Source organism: Leptonychotes weddellii, chromosome 2 (genome assembly GCF_054177405.1).
Source record: "Leptonychotes weddellii isolate Sample4059 chromosome 2, ASM5417740v2, whole genome shotgun sequence".
Taxonomy (NCBI): Eukaryota; Metazoa; Chordata; class Mammalia; order Carnivora; family Phocidae; genus Leptonychotes; species Leptonychotes weddellii.
The window spans coordinates 58,802,340-58,826,347 of NC_138370.1; the positions used below are offsets into that span (position 1 = coordinate 58,802,340).

Genomic DNA, 24,008 nt, shown 5'->3' on the forward strand with positions numbered 1-24,008 from the left:
AGTTGTTAAAAAAAAAAAAGAGATTGGTGAGATCTTAAGATATTGACTCACCAACCAGAAACGCACACATACATACACACATATGCTCACTGAGCCCCTTAAAGAGGTATACAAAAACTGCGGTAGGAACATCTACAGGTTTATGTAATTTAACTAAAAAAGTTGAATGAGAAAAATATTTGGATCAGGGGAATTTCTAATCTATGTGAGGAAGAACATCTTCATTTTATTCTCTCTTCAGCTTCCAAGTGTGCTCTGTCTTGGTTCCCTTCAGTTTTGGTTCTTTTAACATTTCCCCCTGATGCCCTGCTCTCTTGCCTTTGACCTTCCTTCCAGCAATACGTGAGAAAATGATAGAAACTTGAAGGCACATCAGAAATTTGGCTTTCTTTTGTAGGCACAATACTCTTATCCACCTTTTGCTCTGCTACCTACCTTCACGTTCCCCTAACCCTCGACAGCGCCGTCTTGCATTGTCCTACTCAAAGTGTGACTCCAGGACCCTGCCAATTTACTAGTTCATGACAAGTACAGAAATTGCAAATAAGCACTTAGAAACTTTGATAGCAATTTGGTAGAGGAATTTCATCTGTTGATTCTAACAAATATTTGGCTGGTATTTAGTATTTTTTAAAATCTTATTTCTTTAGTAATAAATTATTATTAATCATTTAACAAACACACTCCATATGGATTGTGGTGCTGAGGGAGAGAAAAATCAAAACCACCTGATCTTTCACTACAGACAGTCCGAGAAGCGCTGGTCTAATGTACCCTCAGTTCTTCTAAAGATGTCTTTTGATTTCCTACCTTCATGCCTTTGCCTATTTTTTAGCTAATACTTCCTGTCTCTCAAAACACCACCATAATATCCTCTCCTCATGTGTTTTTACCTGAACTCCTACAGTACAGTTTTTTGTATTTCTGATGAAACCTTATAACCAGCATTTATTGAATGTAGTGATATTTAGTATTCTATACAAATGCACTTGCTTTTTTTTTTTTTTTTTTTTTTTGCACTGTCACCTTGGCTACGCACAAGAGATATAATCAGGATGGAAAAGGGCATGAATATCTGGGTTAAAATCCCGAGTTCTGTCATTTATGAAGTGAGGGACCTTGGGTTAGCCACCCAGTCTCCTTGTGCCTCACTTGCTTCACTTATCAAATGGGACCATTGGTAGCACCTACCCCTTCAGGTTGCTGTGAGCATTAAATGCAACAATACGTGTAAAGCATTAAGTGTACAGTTCCTGGCACATACTAAACACTTGCTAAATGACTGCTCTTATGTTTTTCATTAATATTAGCAGCACTTTTAGAGTATTTTTTTTCTTGCTTTTGTTCAGACATTGCTTGAAATTAGTCATTTAGTCCCATTGAAGCCGTTGCTTTGACAGAGCCACTTTTTGAAGACACAGCTCGAATGGGTGGTGTGCAAAAGGGTGGAAAGTCATTGGATTTCTCTAGATTCCTATGGGGCTTTGGAGAGCTGGTCAGTGCAGCAGAGGCATCCTTGTTTAGGCTCCGTAAACATAACTGAGTCACTCAAAAGATACTTTCTTCATGCAGGCAAAAGTAACACCCCCACAAGGAAAGTGGAATTAAAAAAAGGAATTTTAGAAGAAGGCAGTATATCTAAAAATATTCCCACCAACAAAAAAAATTTGGCTGGAACACCTGGATTTTTCTGAGTATAATTTTAGTTAGGTAAACATGGAAAAGATATATTTTCCTAAAAGAGGAAAGAGCAATTTTACAGAAAATGATGGTTGGTAGTAATCTTAAGATTCGGAAGATCAACTCTGTAAAAGATTTTCCTTGTTTTAAAGAGTGAGAGGTTGTGAATTTGAACAAGTTGCATTAATGATCATCAGTACTCACGATCGCTTAACTGATAAGATTTACCCCCAATGAATCTTCTTTGTAGGATAATTATCTAAGGACGCAGACCCGTGGATGTGAACTATAGTCCTTAATTATGCAGTAGTTAAATGAAATGATTGTTTTAATGTGTGCGCCAAAAAAATATACTGAAACCATATTATGGATTCATAGCTATCTAGGATATGCTTTATTAGGCTTTAAAAAAATCCGTAAACTCTCTTGGAAGTAAGCAGGAATATATTCAATATATAACTAAATTAAATGCCCAGCAACATGGCACTGAATTTAAGGGAGAGGATTATGGTTTTGTGGTCAAAGTATTTTTGGTACAGTGAATGTGAATTCAAAAGGAAGACTATAAACAAAATTCCGAGAAGAGCTAGGGAACAAGATTTAAGAGCTACTTAAACTCTTGCTAGACAAGGGCAGTAATACAAAGACATAATTTGCTACACTTAGAGGATAAGAAAAACGAAGTGAAACCCAGATTATTTGAGGCCTTACAGTCTGATTCTATATTTGTAGGTGTACACGCTCACACCCGCACATACACTCAACATGTATTAACATACCCACCAACTTAACGTGTAGTTCCGAATAAAAGGCGGGGGGTGAACACTTTCTGGACAAGGAGTTCAGCTGAACACACACTCATTTTTAATAATAAGGTCTGTTAGACTTGAATGGCACAACAGTCTGCCAGGGAAGTGGTGAAATCATCACAGACTGTTGAGTGATTCAAAATTAGATCAGACAAAGCACTTTAAAAATACACTGTAGGAAACAATCTAATGCTGGGAAGGCAATAAAAAAATGACCTAAATCGGTCTTTTCCACCTCTGACTTTTAACGTTCTCCTGTAGTTTAAAAATAGAAAAGTATAATATTTATAGGAGTACTGAAAGTTGGGGTCTAAACTCTAATGTGCTTATTATTTAACATTAATATATTTGACTCATGGCTTTGTTGTAGAAACAACAGAAATGTCGCTATAGGTTTTAGTCCTTTCTTCACTGGTATGAAATCAACAATGAAGAAAAAGCTCAGGGTTCAGGGTACCATTTATGAAGTGGTTGATAGATTAGTCCTTAAAACTTAAGTTCTGACCATTTATCCAACATAACAGACCTTGCATGTTGTGGTCAAAATTAAATAGGGTTGTTTTTTTTTCTATTATATAATGTCATTATAACTGGTTATAAACATATGATGATGTTGGAGCATGGTATAGAGAATCTTTGGGAATTATTAGCTAATGTTTATAGGAGGGGGAGATTGGGTGAGAAGCAGCTTCTAGAAGGGTTATTTTTCATGTTCTCCCTGACTCTCTGATCTTAAATAACTGCCAACCAGATGCAATTTCTATATGTCACTTGATTTCTCTTATATTCAAAGGCAGTCAAGGTACTACACAAAATGAATCAAATTGTTTGAAGAGAAAGGACTCAATAATTTTTTCTAATAGTTCTTATTTGTGCTTTTTGTCATTTAACCTATAGTGATTTGCTTGGGGTACCCTTGCTTACCTTTAGGCAACTCCTGTCCTCATGTCAGACAAAGACACTTTAACCAGAAGTGGGAACTTACTGTTCTCTGCAGTAAGCCTGTGTGACCTTTTGGATAAATCATTGCTTAGACTTATAGCCCCATGGATCAGCTGCCTGGAACCAATCCTGACAGAGGCCTTCCTTTATCTGTAGGTTGCTTGTAGATCAGCAATGTACCCTCTGTGTTATCCAAATGCTTCTTGGCTCACTGACCACCCCTGTCCCATGTGACTGGTTTTACATAAACATCACAGAAAATTGGCTTAGGCTGACCTCTTTATAATCCCTGTTTCTCAAAATATGCTATTTGATACAAAGTTCACTTATGTACAGAAAACAGAGAGGAAGGTCACTTGTCCAGTTCTTAAAGTTTGCCGTGGTAATGAGGCAAAATTAAATGACCACTTCATTTTCCTTTGGGAGTAGTGGTGGTGGGAGGTAATGACCATGGGCAACATTTGCCTTGGTGCCTAGCCCACTGATAGATGGGAGAAGATGTTCAATAAACATTTGTTGGATGAATGAATGAATGAATGAGTGATCATTTCAAAGTAGGCTAAATTTTGGCACTACTCTTTCTGCATTCCTTCTTGAGCAATTGACCTCCTAGAGTGGCTAGCCCCACAGGATCTATAAAAACAGGGGAAGAGAAATAATGGGAATTTAGTGCCAAAGGAATAAAAGTGACAGTGTTATGGCCAGCCGTCTTTTGAATCATGAGCGTATGGGAATTTTGGAGACAAATATAGCTGTCTATATCTTAACTTAGCTACTTACTTGTATTCTACCCAGAGCAGATTATTCAACCTTTCTGAGACTCAATTTGTCTTCATTAATATGGAGAAATTGCCTTTTGTCTTGGAAGCTTGTTTTGAGGTAAATCATTTCATATAGTGTATATGTGTGGGTTTCAACAATATAACTGTTTTCATTTTTTTGAGTATCTTCTAGATGCCTGGGTTAGGGCTGGATTGTATATAAACATTTTCATTAATCTTCCTACTAACTGACGAGGTACAGTGCCATAATACCATTCCCATTATATAGGTAATTAAATTGAGAGTCGGTGATGTAAAGGAATCTACACCAGGTCACAGAGATTTGACTTGAAATTTATCTAATTCCTAAGCTGAAGCTTTAATTGACCCTGATTAATAAATGTTATTTCTTTCCTGCCCAAGAGAAACGGAAATAACACAATTCCCCCTTTCTCGTTAATCTGTTTACCTCTTCTATAGGATAGAAACCCTATTTCCATAATAAACCCCACTGGGCCCAATAATTTTGTTCATCCTGCTCACTTATTTAGAATCTAGCTGTGGGCTCCATATGGGTAGTAGTTTTTGTATCATTATTGGATGTCACATCTTTTCAAAAGATTTGTACTATGTTACTTATTTCAGGTTAGATAGTGTAATTCTAAAGTCCAGATTGGTTAGGGGATGCAGGAAACTTTTAGAGCCACTGAGATAACTCAGGTTTTCTATAACCCAACTCGAGGAAAAAAACAAGCTATAGTTATATAAAAGTGCAGTGGTTTCTATCTTCTGTCAGGAATAGAGTCAGAGATTCTTCTGGCCATGTGTCTACATATGATGTCAGTGGGAATTTTGAATATTAAGGGTGGAGATGTCTAACTTGGATGATCTGACGTTAGAGCTGTTAGAAGCTGGAAATGCTTTTAACCATGGCTGAGTCAGAAGGATATGAACTTTGGACTTACTCTGACAGTTGCCTTTAATTAAATGAGCCTGGCCTTATTAGATTCTAGAAAGTCAGCTATTTAGAAAGCACTAATTCTCCAGAAATCTAACTTTCCCAAGTTTTGTTTTTACTCAGCATCTTGGATTTTGTTTTCGCTTTCCATTTTCAGATTTATAATCGCTTAGATACAAATTGCTGTGGATTCCGACCTCGAAAGGAAGATGCCTGTGTACAGAATGGACTGAGGCCAAAATGTGACCACCAAGATTCTGTGGCTCTAGCACACGTTATCCAGCGAAAGCATGACCCAAGGCATTTGGTCTTCGTAGACAACAAGGGTTTCTTTGACAGAAGCGAAGATAACTTAAACTTCAAATTGTTAGAAGGCATCAAAGAGTAAGTTTTAAGATGTAGTAAAATCTATGGGACATCACATTTCTATTAAATAAGTAGTAAAGGTTTTGAGAAAACTCAAATGCTATGTGTGACTGATCTAACCCTTGAAAGGAATTGTGGATGTGGAATCTGGGGATGGAGGCCCAGAAATGGGAACCAGACCTAAGCAGAATAGAACAGGATTGCAGCCACGGTGTCAAGTGTCACCAACCCATGCAACCTACAAAACTCCCACTATATTTCCTTGGCCCTTACTGTGAAAATCCATGTGGGTAAAGCTGGAAGCATGCAGGGACCTTAGGAATAGGAACTGGCAGAGCAGGGATGAGGAGGTGGCAGAAGCTCCATTATCAGGGCATGGGGCAGGGGGACTAACAGACTCACAGATATTGACATGACAGGATGTCCAAAGGCATAATAAACTCAAGAGACTTCTCTGAATGTGGTGGGAAATTAGAGCTAATCTTCTAATTAGGGCACAGTATCAAAGGACAGCGGCTGTTTGAATTCAGGTAGGAGGGTTTTTGAGCATTTGGAAATCTTTCCAGTAGACATAGACTAAGGAGAAAAGTATCTTGGGCTTATGTATTAAGAAATAAAGGAAATTAATGCATTTAATAGTGGCAGGAACCCACTATAGAGTCTGGGCCATTCAACCTTAGCTACAAAGATTGAGGCTGGATTTTAGGCCCCAGGTCATAGCCACTCTTCATAGCCTTCCTACCCTAGTCAGAAATCAGAGTGACCAAGACACTGGGGTATGTTTGAGAATTGGAAATAGAGGGGTGCAATAGTGAAAGAGTTAACCAGCTGTGTGAAGCTAAGTGACTGGTGGAGAGCACATGAAGAGCACATCTACTCTAAAATTGAGAGTAGAACCCCAATCTTCCAAATCCAGGTCCAATCATTTTTCTGCAGTAACTTGTGTCTGTTCATGCTGTCACTATTAGTCTTGGTAACAACGCTCTGAAGTGTGTTTCATTAGTTGTTCTTAGCACTTCTAATCAGGTAGTGTGGATTTTATGTACTTTCAGGACTAGAGACAATACTGTTCTCATGAGAGTTTCATGCGCCCCAATTTCATGAGTTTTTGCCATATCTTGCCCTGTTAATACTCATTCTTACATCTCTTTATGGATTGAAGGTAGAATATATGACAGATTCTTTCTTTAATGTGACTAAACTAAGGAAATTTTATGTGTAGAAAAATTGACCAAAGGCATCACTTACTGAGTTGATATTTTGGGGTCTTCTTAAATCTCTAAATTTTCTCTTGGAATTAGGAGTGCCTAAGAATATGGTCCATCTGTTCTATACATTCATATGAATATGAATACTGCTTTATGCTTTCAAAGAAGTTAACTTTAAATGCAATATGAGGAGTAATGAATGTAAAGTTAAATTTTTTTTTGAATAAGTAAGTCACACATTGAAAAGCAAAAATTAAGACACTGCTAGCCCAGATTTATGCATAGAATTTTCCTATTAATCAATGTAATGCACAGACAGGTAATTTTTTGCTTTTCCTTTATGAAAAGGATTAGTCACTAAAGAGATCCATGGATTTCACAGTTTTATCTCATACATTCTACCACAGCTAAATTAGTTGAAGGGTCATAGAATTTATAAATCATGGATTATTAATATTTCATAGAGCAAAAATGCTTACTTAATTAATACTATGGCCACTAAATTATATAGTACACATCTTCAGGGAGCTCAGAGCATCTTATCAGCATTATTTAATTCCACACTTACTCAGACTCATTAAGCGAGTCCAGCTCTGTGGCCTCTGGTTTTTCTGCAGCATTGGAGCACCTGGGTCCCTTGCATTTATGCTCCCTGAATGCCACCCTTAGCTCATTCCATTGAAATTTGGAAAAGGCATTTAGGAGGCCTGAAACTTTGGGCAAACTGTATTCCTCGAACAAGGATATGTTCCTGTTTTAGTTGTTAAGGAGCAACTATGTTTACATGAAATTTACTATGCAACCCCAATATTTTTATTGTGCTTTCATCAGTATTTCAAAGAAAGCTGGATGGGCCAATTGAGGATTCAGCAAAACATTCTTTATGAGTTTGAACTTGAAACTTGACAAAGTTCTTCAGATAATGTACATGCTAGACCCCTTGTTTTTACTTTCTAAATGCAGAGCAAGAAACACAAAGCGCTCTCTTAAGGTAGTTCAACAAGGACCCTTCCAAATTGGCCTCAGGTTTTCCAGAGATGGGTCACTGTGGAATGCCTGGCTCTAAAACTTGAGTTTTGTTAAATTTATTTGAAAAACACTTTAATATTCCAATTTAGTAAAATGCTCCCAGATTTTCAGAATTCCTGAAGTATAATCTGAATCAGAAACAATTCTTTATTTAATTGGGCATTATGGAATGATTCCTTTCTCTTTTTACTACCTACATTTTGGATTATTTCACATTAAATTCAGTCATGCAGGGCGCCTGGGTGGCTCAGTTGGTTAAGCGACTGCCTTCGGCTCAGGTCATGATCCTGGAGTCCCGGGATCGAGTCCCACGTCGGGCTCCCTGCTCAGTGGGGAGTCTGCTTCTCCCTCTCCCGCTCCCCCCTCTTGTGCTCTTTCTCTCTCTCTCTCTCTCAAATAAATAAATAAAATCTTTAAAAAAAAATTAAAAAAAAAATTCAGTCATGCATTTGTCAGCATTTTGCTTCTCATATTTTCTTGCATAAAACCCCACATTGACACTTATGAGGATACTCTTCTACTTGACAGATTGAAGTGGTTTCTATGGGTGAAATGGAGCTTAAGATTGAGGAAAGTATTTTTGCCGGGCTAACAGAACTCTTTAATTCCGTGCCTCTCTTTGCCTACAGATAATGACTTTAAGTAAGATGTTAGTATGTCAAGTTCTCAATGGAAAATTCAACATGGAAAATTCAGTTCCCTTGAAACATATTCTTCTAGTATATTATTATTAAGAGAAGTGTCAGCTTGACAGTGACAAAAATGTTTTCATTCTCCAGGTACTACTTGATAGTGTGATTTATGCCAGATTAATGAAGGGCAAAGCAATTGGGTAAGGCATAATATTTCTAAGCAATTACTAAGAATGAAATATCATTTTATCTTCTCAGGTTTCCCGAATCTGCAGTTTCTGTTTTGAAGAGCCAGCACTTACGTCAGAAACTCCTTCAGTCCCTGTTTCTTGATAAAGTTTATTGGGAAAGTCAAGGAGGTAGACAAGGAATTGAAAAGCTTATTGATGTCATAGAGCAGAGAGCCAAAATCCTTCTTACTTACATCAATGCACATGGGGCCAAAGTATTACCTATGAATGAATAAAAGGATCTTCTGGCTAGAATACTAGATATATTTATGCATTTTTTTGTTTTTGTTTTTAAAATCAAGTACACAAACCTCAAGTCTTTTTAGGAATGAGGCAGTGTAAATGAATATATAAAATAAATGAATTTAACCAAGTGTATATGATGGGTTTGAGCATGATAAGCAGACTTAAAACCTTTTAAAAAACATACTCCTCAAAAAATATTTGTTCATATTTTTCTCTAACATTGGATCATGTGAGTCTCAACATCTGATTATACAGAATGGTTGCAATTATTATTCCAGCTAGCTTTGTTAAAACATTTGTCATGCCATTTAACAGAACAGTGTAAACCAGAGGTGCTGACTCCTTCAGCAAAGCATATCTTATGCCATACTGACTGGTCTGACCAAGTTCTGATGGGAAGGGTTCTTGACATTCTTCAGTTGCTGATTGTTAAAACAGAGCCATCCCAATATGACCCAGAGGCAGTTCTGCATTGGAAAACTGAGGCATGTGATCTGCAAAAACACCAGGGTATACCATAATTCTGCATAGAAATGGTGGGTTATTTACAAAAGCACCAGTATATATTCTATTGTATCTATAAATGACTGGCCATCTCTGTGAATCTGAAGAGGAAGAATCGCAGTTTCCTCCTTTATGTGTTAGGGAGTTTTGCTTTCTCAATTTTGGTCCAATTTATGTCTAGTAGCTTAGACATTAAACAATTTTAAGGTATAAGTTACCTATTTGAAACTATACTTATAGAGTGCCTTTTTTAAATGGATGTTCTTTTAACAAATTTTGTCATTTTTACAAAGGATATGCTATAGTTTTTGTATATTTTCTTAATAATAATGGTTTTCTTCAGACTTCTTCTAATTATATTTAAATTGATTTAAATGATATTGCTCAGATATTGACAGTAGAACCAGATATTGAGTGCATTTAAATATATTGTTTAGCTTATTCTAATATGAGAAATATGAACAAAATAAATTAAAACCTGACTCTTTTCAATTCTCCTCAATGAAAGCACATGACTAGAACTAAAACAGTGAATTTGGACAACATTAAGCTTCAAATAATTTTCCCCAAACTCCCTCTGCCAACTTTTTTTTTTTAAAGATTTTATTTATTTATTTGAGAGAGAGAATGAGAGAGAGCACATGAGAGGGGGGAGGGTCAGAGGGAAAAGCAGACTCCCTGCCTCACAGGGAGCCCGATGCAGCACTCGATCCCGGGACTCTAGGATCATGATCTGAGCCGAAGGTAGTCGCTTAACCAACTGAACCACCCAGGCGCCCATCCCTCTGCCAACTTCTTAATTAAGCATAGGACATAGACATACAGTATTCACATGTTGGGTCTTTGTGTCCTGGGAAGATATGCATGTCATCACATATGACAGATGTTCATACAGAGGTTTCAAATCTCGAACAAGTCATCATTTCCCCCACCCCCACCTCACCCACTCCTTATTTAAAAGCTGATATACTGACTTCTTTTTTCCCTGAAAGTTGAAAAATATAATTTAAGATGTTGTAATGCATTCAATTCTCTGTTTTCTCAGTTCTGTATGTTATTGCTAAAACACCGCATTTTATGTGTTCTAATCGAGTCACTTAATATCACTGTAAATTAGAACTATTAAAGACATTACAATAAAGACTGTTTTTTTTTTTTTAAATATATACCTATAGATTCTAACTAATGTAAATGTATAGGGGCAAAATGTCAAAACAACACATGGTAACTAGAAGAGAAGACGGGTCAAGGAGAGAGGGATTTGATCGTCTAAGCATAACTTTCTTAGGCTCACATTCAAGTACTACATTTTAGCATCCTTATTTGCTGGGCTGACCCTTGGAGACGTGGTCTTCAGACCATTCTCTTCCATTATCCCTTTGAGTTCCTTTCTCTGATTCCATACATTCTGTGCACTCTTTGGCTCTCCTGAGTCTCCACTTTTACCTGCTGTCTTTGGGCTTTTTAAGATCCCTTTTTCTCTCATTAATCAGGATTTTAATAAAAAATAGGCCTAACAAAAGCTTGGAGACCCAGGTTCTATTTTGAGCCACTGACTTGAAAGAACTCTTTGTCAAGTTGCCTTATACCTTGTCTTATCAAGGTGGCATACTCGCATTTTAATAAGCTTTTTATGGAATAGATCATCTTTATTCAAATTTGTGAAATTAGTGGTGGGAATCCAGTCTCCTTAAAAATGACCTTTAATGTTGCGTCTCAAGCTACACAGCTTTTGGGCAGCTTGGTTCTCCCTTATGTGGGTCTTGCTTTGTTTATTTGCTTCCAGGTATTCTGACATGCTTAATATTAAATGAAAGGTCCAGGAACACATGTTTATTTTAGTCACCTTTGCTTTTTAACACAGTATTTTGTTTTATAATCAGTGAATAATTCATGCCGTATTATTGTTGAATAATGGATAGCTACAGGGCCAGGCTTTTAATCCTAAGTAATGCTCTTCTTTTCTCTTATTGAAACAATGAGAGTACTCTGTGCCTTTCAAATGCACTCATGTTATGCTGTGGTTTGGTTCACATAAGCATATTATGTGGTTTATTTATAACTTGATAAATTTGAAGTAGAACAATTTACCTTGGCAGACATACAAAAGCTTATTTTTGTGACTTATTTTCTTTAGGCTGATAATATGAAAATAAATACATATCTTAAAAGTCTGTAATAAAAATATTAGAAATTAAAGATGTGTGCTTTTTATTTTGTAGATGGGTTTTCTTTTGTACATGGGTTAATTTTCAGAATTTAAGTACAGAAGACTGCTACCAATGTCCATGATAAAAGAAACAATTGAACAATTAAGAATTTTATTGGATTGTGTTTGTATATGCATATATTTGATATTGTTACTAGTGATCTTATGCTTTCTCTTGGTGTACAAAGAGCATTGTCTTAAGTGGTATGCAAATTAGGTAACAGCTATCACAAACTGTAAGAGACTATTTAATTTTTGTTTTTCTTTGCTGGGGGTGAGTCTTAGAATTATAGTTAAGGCTATCTTTGTAACAGTCATATTTATTAAGTTTATTAGACACCCTGGGAAACTTATCAAAATATAAAATGTCTTAGACTTACGCTCAAAAAAGTTGTAATCTCTGAACTTGTATAATAGCCTGTTTATTCCCTCATATCTTTAAATATATATTACATTATATCTAATGAATAAATAACCTAGATGTAGATTTATCTACATAGTATCTCAGGAAATTCTAATGTTTATCTCAGCACAGAACAAAGGAAGGCACACTTAGGGCACTAGTCTGAAAATATGATATGGAAATTGTACGTGGGTCAAGGAAAGATGATAAAGACTTTTCTCTAAAAATAGTATCGGGCGCCTGGGTGGCTCAGTTGGTTGGGCGACTGCCTTCGGCTCAGGTCATGATCCTGGAGTCCCTGGATCGAGTCCCGCATCGGGCTCCCTGCTCGGCGGGGAGTCTGCTTCTCCCTCTGACCCTCTTCCTTCTCATGCTCTCTCTCATTCTCTCTCTCAAATAAATAAATAAAATCTTTAAAAAAAATAAAAATAGTATCATCAAGAATTAAGAACTTTCATTCATGGAAGATAATTTGACTTACTGGAAAAATTATCTGACACTTGGAAATAGCCAGAAGAGATTTTTGAGTGTTCTTTCAATGCAAAGCTGGCCTTGCTTTTGTACTGAATGGTCTACTTAACAATGTTGTAGGGCAGAGGTTAACGTGTAGATTTTTATCCCATAGAGACGCAAATAATTTCTGCCTGGTGGAAAAGACAACGCTAATGGCTTTACAGTTTATTATCCTGTTGGACATTAACCAGTTTTATATCTAGTCCAGCAATCTTATCCTAATATTACCTTAGCTTTTGAAACACTCTTTGAAATGGTTTTACCATCTTAGCGGTTCCCTCGCTAATGAATTATTTAAATAAAGTCTTTGATGTATGTTCATTTTACATTTGCATAGGAATTGCTGTTTTACCTTTTTGAAAATTTTGCCTTAAACTTTTGACCACAGACTCATATTTTATTTGCTTGAGAGTCATGATGTTAAATTTTTTGAAAATTTTACTTTAGCAATCTTTCAAAACACAGTTATATAATTGGAGAACTGAATGGTACCATGTGATTAGCATTTGGAGCTTATTTTCATTTAACCTTTCAATTTTTTTAATGGTTATCAGTTGATTATCTAGTTCAAAGGTCTGACTCTGAAGGGCTTGCTGGCAGACTGTTTTGCAACCTACAAAAATGCACATGGTAAGTGAAGTCGCAGAGATCTTTTCTTAACAACAGCACTGTGTATGATTAAATTAGTTCAACTTTTTTTTTATCTTAGAAAGCTACCTTTTTACCATCATGATTCCAAAGTGCATTTAGTTTCTTGATAAAAATGTGCACAATCATGTGCACATTAAGAAATCTCTATGCATCTTCTTTCTAAAAAAGTAATCTGTGTTTCTTAGCAGTGCTTGTCAAGATTTCTAAAGCTTTTGAGACAAAGAGCTAAAAAATAAAACCTCCCTTGTCAGTTGCTTTAATCACATGCTGCAGCATAGCTAGCTGTGCTATATTTCAAAAGGCAAACTGGGCTGCAGAGAGTGGGACAGTCACTAAATGAGACTGAAACAGCTGTGATTTTGCAAGATGTGCCAACATTTTCTTTAGCTCCAGGACACCAGACATTATTTGGCTCATAAAGTGCCCTATGTTATTGGCTCGACTTCTGTTTAGGACAACAAGAGATCTTGTTCTGCATCCTTGTTTCAGGACCTCAGGGGTATTAAAATGGAGGTCAACATTTATTTTTTTACCTCCTAGTAACTTTAAAAAAAAATCAACTGTGATTCAGATATCCTTTCTAACTTTGTGAGAATACGTTATTGTTAAGCTTGCAAGATTCAGGTCTTTCTTAAGAGAATGCAGAAATAATTTACAGCCTCTCTTAAGAGTCAACCTTCCACTTTTAATCAGGTAACAAGTGAGAGTTACAATATAGGACCTGAGTTTTGGTGACTCTTAGGACAATGCTATTTGCTACTTGTATTGTGTCATTTCCTTTGTCTTACTTACGGTTGGTTGCAAGTAGAGATAGCATGTTGTGTTCAAAGAGGAGTGACATGGCAGCCTCCGAAGTCGCAAAGTCCTAATTAAAGACACAAATTCCTAATGAAGTCGACTTTAGCCTGGGCTACCTACTAGATGTCAGTAGTAACATGCCTTCAAGTTGTGACAACCAAAAAATGTCTCTTGATACTGCAAAATGTCCTCTTAGGAGGCAAAGTCACTCCCTGGTTGAGAACCATTAGTTCTTCGTGCTTTAGTACATTCATTGATAGAAAGTCTTCCATAAAAAGTAAACCTTTTAATTTGTTTTTTTGTCCTTCACATTCAGCTTATGAAGGTTTCCTCTGTCAGAGTCCTTGTATTAGACTGTATTGCCACACTGTAAGACATCACTCAGAGCCCTTTGAGGTCTGATGGTTTGGAGAAAGAGATCAATAAAAGAAGCCACATGATAGGAGGAAGAGACATATTCAGCTTTGAAATAAAAATTTTAGAAAAGTGAAGCATTAATCTAGGAACCTATGACAAATTAAATATCAGGGTAAAAATTTTGGAATGGATGATGGTTGAAGTAAAAGTGCTTAAAAATCTGCGCTCTACCTTCGTCTGTCCCGGGGCCCAGTATCTGCCGTCTTTGAGAAGATTGCCTGGAATATAAAGAAGCCATATTCTCATCAGGGACCCTACAGCCCTTTGGGAACCTCCTCTGACAGAGGGTCAAAAGAAGTGGAGGGTGTTTCCGTACTAGCAGGAGGGAAGAAGAGTAGCAAAGTGCATTAGAGTGGACTTGTTCCGCTGTGATGCAGTTAGCGGCCAATAGGCAGTGAGGAATCACAGTGGGAAATAGAAGAAAATAGAAGAAAAGAATGGACTATCAACAGGGTAGGCTAAGTGATGCTGTAGTAACAAAATGCATCAAACCTCAGTGGCTTAAAGCGATAAATGTCGATGTCTCACAGCATATGTCCAGCACAGCTTGGCAGGAGAGCTTTGCTTCCCATAAACACCTAGAGAACCAACCTGATGAGGCAGCCTGGATGTTTCTATTTCTGTACCTGACGGAAAGAAAGTTCTGAAGGGCTTTGCACTTTGTCACAACTAACTGGGCTTACAGGAAATTGGAACTGTTCGGTAAGTAATGCTGGTAACTACAGCAGATGGTGACCACTGCGGTGGTGGCTCTGAGCATATTTGAGGCCAACTTGACCTAAATCTATTACTCTCTCTCCAATAACTCTCCCCTTTGGGGATACCCCTGTCCCGCCGACCCCACTCACTTGACCTCTGCCAGGGCCTCCAGGCCACAGTTGATAGGTTCGGTGGAGTACACGTGACTTAACCCTGGGCCCATCACATCTCTTTATTCAGCTCTGTTTCCTGTCGTAATTGATTGGCTCAAAATTGAACACCTGACCTAAGTAGGTCACTCAGAAAACTTGCCTCAGAATTTTAGAACGGATAAGCAGAAAAAGAAACCGAGACCCAAGCCTAAAGCAGTAATGGGTAAGGTTCTGGAGCTCTTCGTCAGACTTTTCCTCTATGCGAACGGAGAAAATTTAATGTAGATTGAGTGAAACTCTCAGAGGTGCTGGCGGGTGAGATGGGGACGTCCGGTATCTTTTGACTCTTTCGCGTTAGTTGCTCTGGAGGTCCCTTCCAATTTTTGGTTTCCTCAGGGTCCTTTCTTTTTTTTTTTTTTTTTAAAGATTTTATTTATTTATTTGACAGAGAGAGACACAGCGAGAGAGGGAGCACAAGCAGGGGGAGTGGGAGAGGGAGAAGCAGGCTTCCCGCGGAGCAGGGAGCCCGATGCGGGGCTCGATCCCAGGACCCTGGGATCATGACCTGAGCCGAAGGCAGACGCCCAAAGACTGAGCCACCCAGGCGCCCCCAGGGTCCTTTCTTAATTCACCTTTTTGCTTCAACTTAATCTATGTTGATAGCTTTTCTGATAATTGCAACCAACGCCAAATCTATGATTAGTTTCTAACGTAATTAAGTCTTTTTCTAATTTATCAAATTTAGAAAGTATATCATGAGTTCTTCCTATGACAGGTAAAGACGTTCATGCTCTTAAATCCCCCCTCCCTCCCCACTTCTTTCCTTCACAAACCAACTTCTAAAATATTTATCATGCTTACACGTTCCTCTTCTTAATACTTACCTTCTGGTTTCCACTTTGTCACAGGTGCATTAATTTTATATTTGAATGGATTTCCTGCCCGCCATCAATTACAGCTTCTTCATTCCTGAGGTTTTTGTTTGTTTTCCTCATTCATCTCTTTGCTGACTGGCTTCATCAAATGATTTTTTACAGAGTTATCCATGAGTTCCATATTCAGTGAGCCTTGCTCATTTGTGAATAGCATTCTGTTTGTTTAAGTATGTAAACAGCCTGGTGATATAAAATTTGGGTTCCACACTTAAAAAAAATTTTTTTTTTTTCAAAACAAAATACCCTTGGAAGTCTGTAGACACTGTAACACTGTCATTTGGCATTGAACATTGCAGATAAGATTTCAGAGGCCAGACTGTGTTTTTGTTTTGTTTTGTTTTGTTTTTCTCTGGCTTGTAGGTGATTTGCTTTTCTGGTTTTGATGCATGTTGAATTCTTTTTTTTTATCCTTTAATTTTAATAAACCCTCAGGATGTGTCTTAAGGTTGGTTGTTCTGCATCAGATTTTCCTGAAATACAACACAGAACCAACATACTTATATTTTCTTTCTTTTTACAATATATATTTGAATATTTTTTGGTTCTATTCTATTTGTTCTGTCTCAGGTAAAGACAGATTTATTATGTGTGTGTGGAATCTGCCTCTGAATTAATTGGTTTTTCCTTATTTGCTTACTTTCCTGTATTTTTTTTCCTTGCAAAATGTAGTATTTTCTCAAGCGTTTCCTTTATATCTAAGACTTTATCTCAGCCACATCTATTCTGCTTCCTCCTGCTTCCCACTAGTCTTAATTTCTCCTAATGATTTTATTATCTTCAAATTTCTTTCTAGAGACCTCAGCTTTCATCTTTGGTGGCTTTATTAACTCTTGATTGACTCTTCATTTTTCATTCTTTTATAAATTTGAACTAATTTTTCAAAGAGTTTTTCAAAATGTTCTCTGAGACTGCAGGGAACAGTTTTTGGAACTACTAAAATTAAAATTAAATCAAATTAAAAATTCAGTCACACAGCGTTTCAAATGCTCAGGAGCCACGCATGCTTTATGGATACTGTATTATCATATTAGATAGCACAGATACAGAACATTTCCGTCATTGTAGAAAAGCCTGTGGGCCAATGTTGCTGTAGAACACTGGGGTCTGTGTATTTTCTTGTGTGGTGGGGTTTATATTTTCTGTTCTCAGCAGCAGTTGCTCGTTCCCCCCATTCTTCTCCCTTACCTGATCTGCCAGGCAGCGTATCTAGGTTAGGGTTTTGGTGTCTGTCTTAGTTATTTTGGGCTGCCATAACAAATGCCACAGGCTAGGTGGCTTTAATAACAGGAATTTATTTTTCACAGTACTGGAGAGTGGGAGTTCAAGATCTAGATGCCAGCAGGGTCAGTGTCTGGAAAGGGCTCTCTCTTTAGGGTGTAGATTGCCACCTTTTTATTGTATCTTCACATGGCCTTTCCTTGGTGTATGGAGGTGGAGAGAGAGGAAGCAAGCTCTCAGGTGTCTCTCTCTTTTTTAAAGATTTTATTTATTTGAGAGAGAGAGTGAGAGAGAGAGAGAGAGAGCACGAGAGAGGGGAGGGTCAGAGGGAGAAGCGGACTCTCCGCTGAGCAGGGAGCCAACGTGGGACTCGATCCTGGGACTCCAGGATCATGACCTGAGCCGAAGGCAGTCGCTCAACCTACTGAGCCACCCAGGCGCCCCTCAGCGGTCTCTCTTTATAAGGACACTAATCCCATCATGAAGGCTCTACCCTCATGACCTCATCTAAACCTCCTAAAATCCCCATTTCCAAATACTATCACACTGAGCATAGGCCTTCAACATATGAATTTTGGGGTGACACAATTCAATCCATAGTATTAATCATCCCAAATTCATGTCCTCACATACAAAATACATTAATTCCGTGCAAACAGTCCAAAATATCTTAACCTGTTCCAGCATCAACTCTAAAATCTAAAGTCCAAAGTCTCATCTCAATATCATCTAAATCACATATGGCACATATGGGGGAGACTTGAGCTATGATTCATCCTGAAGCAAAATTCTTCTCCAGTTGTGAGCATGTGAAACCAGACAAGTTACATATTTCCAAAATACAGTGTTGGGACAGGCGCGGGAGAAACACTCCATTCCAAAAGGAACAAATAGGAAGGAAGAAAGGGGTGATGGGTCCCAAGTAAGTCCAAACATAGAAAGGCAAATTTTGGCTTTTAAGTGTTGAGAATCATCCTCTCTGGCTTGATGTCCCATCTCCCAGGCCCATTGCAGTGACAGCTTTACTCTCACAGCTGCAAGGCTTGGTCTTGCTCCTTTAGCTTGCCATCGCCCCAGGACTCTCTGCAGGGGACCTGCCCACAGCGCTTGGGAGGGCAGCCTTACCCCTGAGGCACCTGGTGGCAGCATCCTGGCCCACTGAAACCAGCAGAAACCCCTTCTGTCCCGGGGCCTGGGGTGAAAATAGCAGCTCTGATGATCTCTGAATCACCTTCTGCATCGTTCTTCCCTTTTCTTTCTGAGGAATAGTGCACATTCACAGCCCAATAGCTTCCAGTCTCATCTTGTTGATCATGCAGTTATGGAGGCTGAGAAGTCTCAAGATCTGCAGTTAGGCAGTTTGACAGCCTTGCCTCTTCTAAGAGTCTTAACTTTCTCTTGTTCCTTTTAGTCCAAACTGGCAGTGTTTTCGCTGGTATTATTCCCATTTTCTTTTAACTAGATCTCTTAGAACCCTGTCGTTTATTTTCAAAGAAATCTACACAGTGCTTTCTGGTTTTGGCGATTGTCGTTTTATAGCTTTACACTAGATATATCATTCTTTCCTAAGAATAATGGCTTCCTAAGAATAATCTTAAGCTGTTTTTCCCTTGCCATGTTTTACTGAGGGGTCATTATAAGTTCTCAAGCTAGGGAGCCATGTGTTAGAGTGGATTGGAGAGTGTGTTGGGGGAGAGGGTGGGGAAGATGTAGAGAAGTAATTTAGGAAGTTCTCGAAATTACTTAGGCATAAGATAATCAAGGGATGAGGTAGGATGAGTCTAATTTTGAAGTATTTTTCATACATAATTGTGGACCATTACATATTTTAAGATTCAAAGGGAATTAACTAACAATTCTGAGAAAAGTATCCTTGCTATTAGAGATGACTTGAAAAGATATTCTAGAAATACTATGTAAAACATGCTGCTTAGGGCTTTAGATATATTTTTTTCAGCTGTAGTCACCAGAGCAGTATTGTCTAAAGAGACCTATCTAAACCAGACAAGGTGACCGAGTTTGTATCATGGAAAGATTCAGAAGGATGGATGGATGCACCACACACATGCATATAACCATGTGGGCATATACATGAAACAATAAATAGATAAGGAGCTAGATTGTTTCCTTTTCTTTTTTCATAATGAACAAGCTGATTTCTCCTCTCAGTTGATTTTAAACCAAGCTATTTACTATTATCAGGATTGAGGCTCTGCACTCAGGTTGGGGTGCCCTAAACCATGAGATTAAATTTATATCTCAGGATGTTCTGGCCCAGTTAGCTCTCAGCTAGTGATGATTGCAGAGTTTATTTGCTAATTCAATTTCTTTGAGGCTTTATTTATGCATTCATGTAACAAATATTTTTCAAGTGTCAGCTCAGTTCCAGGCCCTGCTTTAGGTCTTGAGACATAGCAGAGAAAAATAAGTGAGCACATGCATCTTTAACAACTTCCTTTCTTCAAATCTTTGAAAATTAAACTGCAAAGTTAATATAACGAAAATCAGAAGCATTGGCCAAAATTTTTTCATACATGAGAAGAACTAATTTTATAGCATTCCCTTAACCTTCCCTTTCTGTTCTTCAAATGTTCCTCTTAAAAACAGAAACAGTATTTTTCAGATATATTTGTGGACGTAATCAGAATCTCTTGAGTAATATCTCAAATATCCTTCACAATACCTCCAGCTAATGCATTTTATTGTCAGGAATTGCATGTGTTGTACAGTTTACATTCTATTCTTTTTCCATTTTGTATTGGTAAGAAGGACCACCTGTATAAATCATGACAGAGACTACAGAAAGAAATAGTTTGGATTTTTGCCAATCTTGGTAGTATATTTTCAAATCAAGGAAATGTTCTACAATCAATATTTAAATAGCATATTTGGCAAAATGTTCTTCTCTGAAAGAAATGGATGACATTTTTTGAAGAGTAAGAGTAATGGGAACCAGACAGCAAAGTTCAAGAAGCCGTCCTCCATAAGCCTGCTTTCCTTTGTTGCAACATAATCCCCTTCAAGGCCTTCAGCATCTCAGATCCCTTTCTCTATTATGAGCAGTCTTCTTTTCTTTTCTTTACATTTTGTTTTTAATTGCATTGCAGAGTTGCTACTTCTATTTTGTCTTTTCTAGAAGCCTCTTCAATGTATTTTCTGATCATTGGAATAACTTTTCTGCAATACACAGCCTTGTCATTTTTGCAAAATCTCCAGCAATTCTTTCTCCTTTTCTTTAGTGCTGATTTCTCCCCTCTTTCTCTAAGATACAGAGATGCAGACTTTAGAATTCTTTCCTATTCTCATGCTTTCCTCACTTCCCCTTAGGCTCTATCTACTCCCTCCTACCCCCATATTTTTGCTCTCAAAAAATTCATAGCTTTGTTTCTGCTGCTTAGACAAATGGCAGCTAAATTAGCCTGAATACTTTACAAACATCTTGCTTTTCTGATCTTTTAACCCTTTAAAATTTCTTATATACATATTGGTCACCATTTAAATCAACTCAAAGAGCATGAGATAAAGCAAGAGGCAAATAATGGATAGTATAAACACAGTTGAGATCTGGTTGTTATTAGGCTCATTTGGTACAAATTTTTCATTTGTATTTTGAAAATGATTGCATATGAGTTCCAGGGAGTTGTGGCATGAAACAATGTGGTAGTTCTCCTAATTTAATAACAGTCACCCATATCAAGTTCCTACTATGAAGTTGGCATGGTGTGATGCACTTCAAAAATACTATTCATCCAATTTAGTCCTCATGACTCTATCTGACCAGTGAGAAAATGGAAGAATGGAGAAGTTAATAACTTGTCCAGGAACAAAGAGCTAGGAAGTGACCAAACTGAGATTCATATCCAAATCTGCTTGACTTCACAACTTATGCTATGACGATTAGGCCACACTCCCTTCCCAATTCCATCCAGTGTTCTCTCCACTCTTCAAAGTGACTTAATTCCCGGATAGAATTTGTATTTCTTATGCACACTGGGATAATTGCAGGAACTATGGCCTGTGTTTAAGAGGAAAATTGACTAATAGACATCTGACAGAGATAAGAAGCAGAAGCCAGTCAAGTTTGCAATATCTCTCACATGTCCGGTTCTACTTAGGTATATGAGATGGTGATCTTTAATGTTTCCCACTATCAGCAACTAATATTTGAAAGTGTTATGTTGGGCCATGTGTTTAGGCTTTATGATTCATAGGAGACAAAGAGAATTTCAACTCTCAATTGCAATGTCAACTCATTTGTCATGATGTTGAGTTACACAGAACTCGGGCACATGTAAAATAAATATCTCTTTCTGCTCCAAGCCTTGATGAGCATTTTTCTTGATACATTTGGATTCCTTGCGTAAGAAAAATCACAATGTAAAGCCATTCTTTACATTCGATGTTGAGTTTGAACAAAGAGCTGTGAGACTGCTGTGGTGTGAAAGCCAGTAAAGTTCACAGAACAAAGGAGGGCAAAGCCCCCTTAAAATCACAGCATTCCACTTCATTTTACTTTGTGTTGTTATGTTGAAAATTGAATTTGCTAGTTTGCAAGTAGATATAATAGCCAGTAGAGCTTTGGTCAGCTGATTAGTTAGTGTGTTTTAAAGCAAGAGATTGAAAAAATACATTTATTTTTTGTATTTAAACTCATATAAAATCACACTTAAACTCATATAAAATCAGCTCTGTGCTGGGAAAGAATGCTTACTTTCACTTAGAGTCATATAAAAAAAGCTGATTTTCATGACCAAAGTGTAATACTTTATACAATTTTATACCATTGTTGTGATTGAAACACTGTTTTGCATTCTTGTTTCCAGTTGTGTGAGTGACAGCACTCTTAAAAATGGTAATGAATCCCCAATATATGCTCAACAACTAAATATCTATTTGGTTGGCTTATATAAAGCTTTGGACCTTTATATTGAGGATTGGGAAGATTGAGAGGCAAAAATATATACATCTCCTTTTATAGACAGGCAGGCACAGTTTTTCAAGAACGCTGGGACTCCATGCAGCTGTCTCATCAAGCATGAAGCAGCCTCAAAGTATACAGCCAATGGGGTATCTTGAGACCATGACACACAAAATACTACGAAATTCATGGCTTCAGTCCAGTTTGGGGAGGGTTTAAGAATGAGGTGTTTTTTAAGAATGCCATATTCTTTCTTATAAAACCAAGATAGTCTCTCAAATCCATTTCACTGCCATAATGTAGAAATAAGAGAGAGAAGCCATTTCCAAAAATCTAGTTAGTAAATCCATTTTATAAAATGCTATTGTTGGAAAACAAAGCTCTATAAATTGTATCTATCAATTACCCATTTTATGGTAATTGATTTACTTTTATTCATGTATTTCTCTATCTCATTCTAAAAAGGACTTGAAGCACCTAGTTTCCAGGTAGGAGTAGCAAAATACTTAAAACTACACACATACAATGATGAACACTGGAAACCTCATTTTGGAAAATAGAAAAGAAAGAGATTGGGAAATAAAGTGATTATTTTGAAGATGTCGGTATTGGATATAGAACTTCATGAAACAAGAAAAAAAATGAGCACATCCCTTAGGCACCAGAACAATCAAAATGTAAGGGCTTTATGAATATGTAGGAAAGATATATCTCCAATGTCAAAACCATATAAAAGTTTCATTAATTCCAACACTAGCTTTGAAGAAAATAACCAAATTATAATATATAAAACATTTTACATTATATAATACATATAAATATGAATTTAATGCATTGTATTAGAAATATTATTACACATATGTTATGTATACTATATTATATACATATATGCATATATTTAATAACATATATGCCCATAAATATATATACATCTTGTATACATATATGTGTGTATTTATATGCATAAGTATGTATATATATGCACATGCATTTATAATATATATGTATATTATATGCATAAATGCATCTATATGATATTTAGCATTAATTATTTAGCAGCTGTATATAGCTTTTTTCATAGTATGTATTCAGTCATACACCTAAAACTCAAGGTCCTTGTAAATTCAAGATTCACAGAACTTCTTCAACTGGTATTAGCCTAGTGATGATTCCTGTTAAATTCTTGGTACACATTAACTAATTCCTTCAACAAATATTTCTTGAATGCCTTTCCTATTCCAGGCCCAATAAAAAGTAGTGAACTCAGCAGACATGGTTCTTGATTATTTGAAACTTACATTTAGGGGAGAATACGCACAATAACATTAAAACTTGCATAAATATTGTGAGAAATAACAAGGAAGATGGGTTACAGATTGGGGAATAAGTTAAGGCTTCTGGAAGAGGGGTATTTAGGCTGACATCTGAAGACTGAGCAGTGGTTACCCTGAGAATTGGAGAAAGAGCATTCCAGGCAGACGGAAGAGCATGGAGAGTCATGGAGGTGGAAAAAGGTTCCTCTTCCAGGAAATAAGAGAAAGCTGAGTTTTCTAAAGGGTGATGAATGAAGGAGCGGCACAAAAGGTGGTTAATGAGATCAACAGGGCCCAGATCATGAACACCCGACTTGAGGGCCCTGCTAAAGATTTTGAAATGTGCTAGAAGTGCAATGAGATTATCCTGATTTCTGTGTGGAAAAAAACTAGAGACAGGCAAGATTGCAAGGGAGA

General features: G+C 37.2%; 1 protein-coding gene and 1 long non-coding RNA gene across 4 annotated transcripts in view; both read left to right on the top strand.

Annotated features, from left to right (window-relative positions):
- Positions 1-11,564, top strand: part of GASK1B (golgi associated kinase 1B) — a 49,220-nt gene extending 37,656 nt beyond the window's left edge. For all 3 annotated transcript variants that reach the window (XM_031027734.2, XM_006732922.3, XM_031027733.2), the window contains exons 4-5: positions 5,308-5,534; positions 8,644-11,564. In XM_031027734.2, the coding sequence (XP_030883594.2) occupies positions 5,308-5,534; positions 8,644-8,851 (435 nt within the window). In that variant the 3' untranslated portion in view covers positions 8,852-11,564. The remainder of the gene's footprint in view (positions 1-5,307; positions 5,535-8,643) is intronic.
- A 3,542-nt stretch (positions 11,565-15,106) lies between these two features.
- Positions 15,107-21,679, top strand: LOC145719934 (uncharacterized). The gene is made up of 2 exons (XR_014142688.1): positions 15,107-15,604; positions 15,822-21,679. It is a non-coding gene; the product is annotated as an uncharacterized LOC145719934 (long non-coding RNA).
- Positions 21,680-24,008: the final 2,329 nt, after the last annotated feature.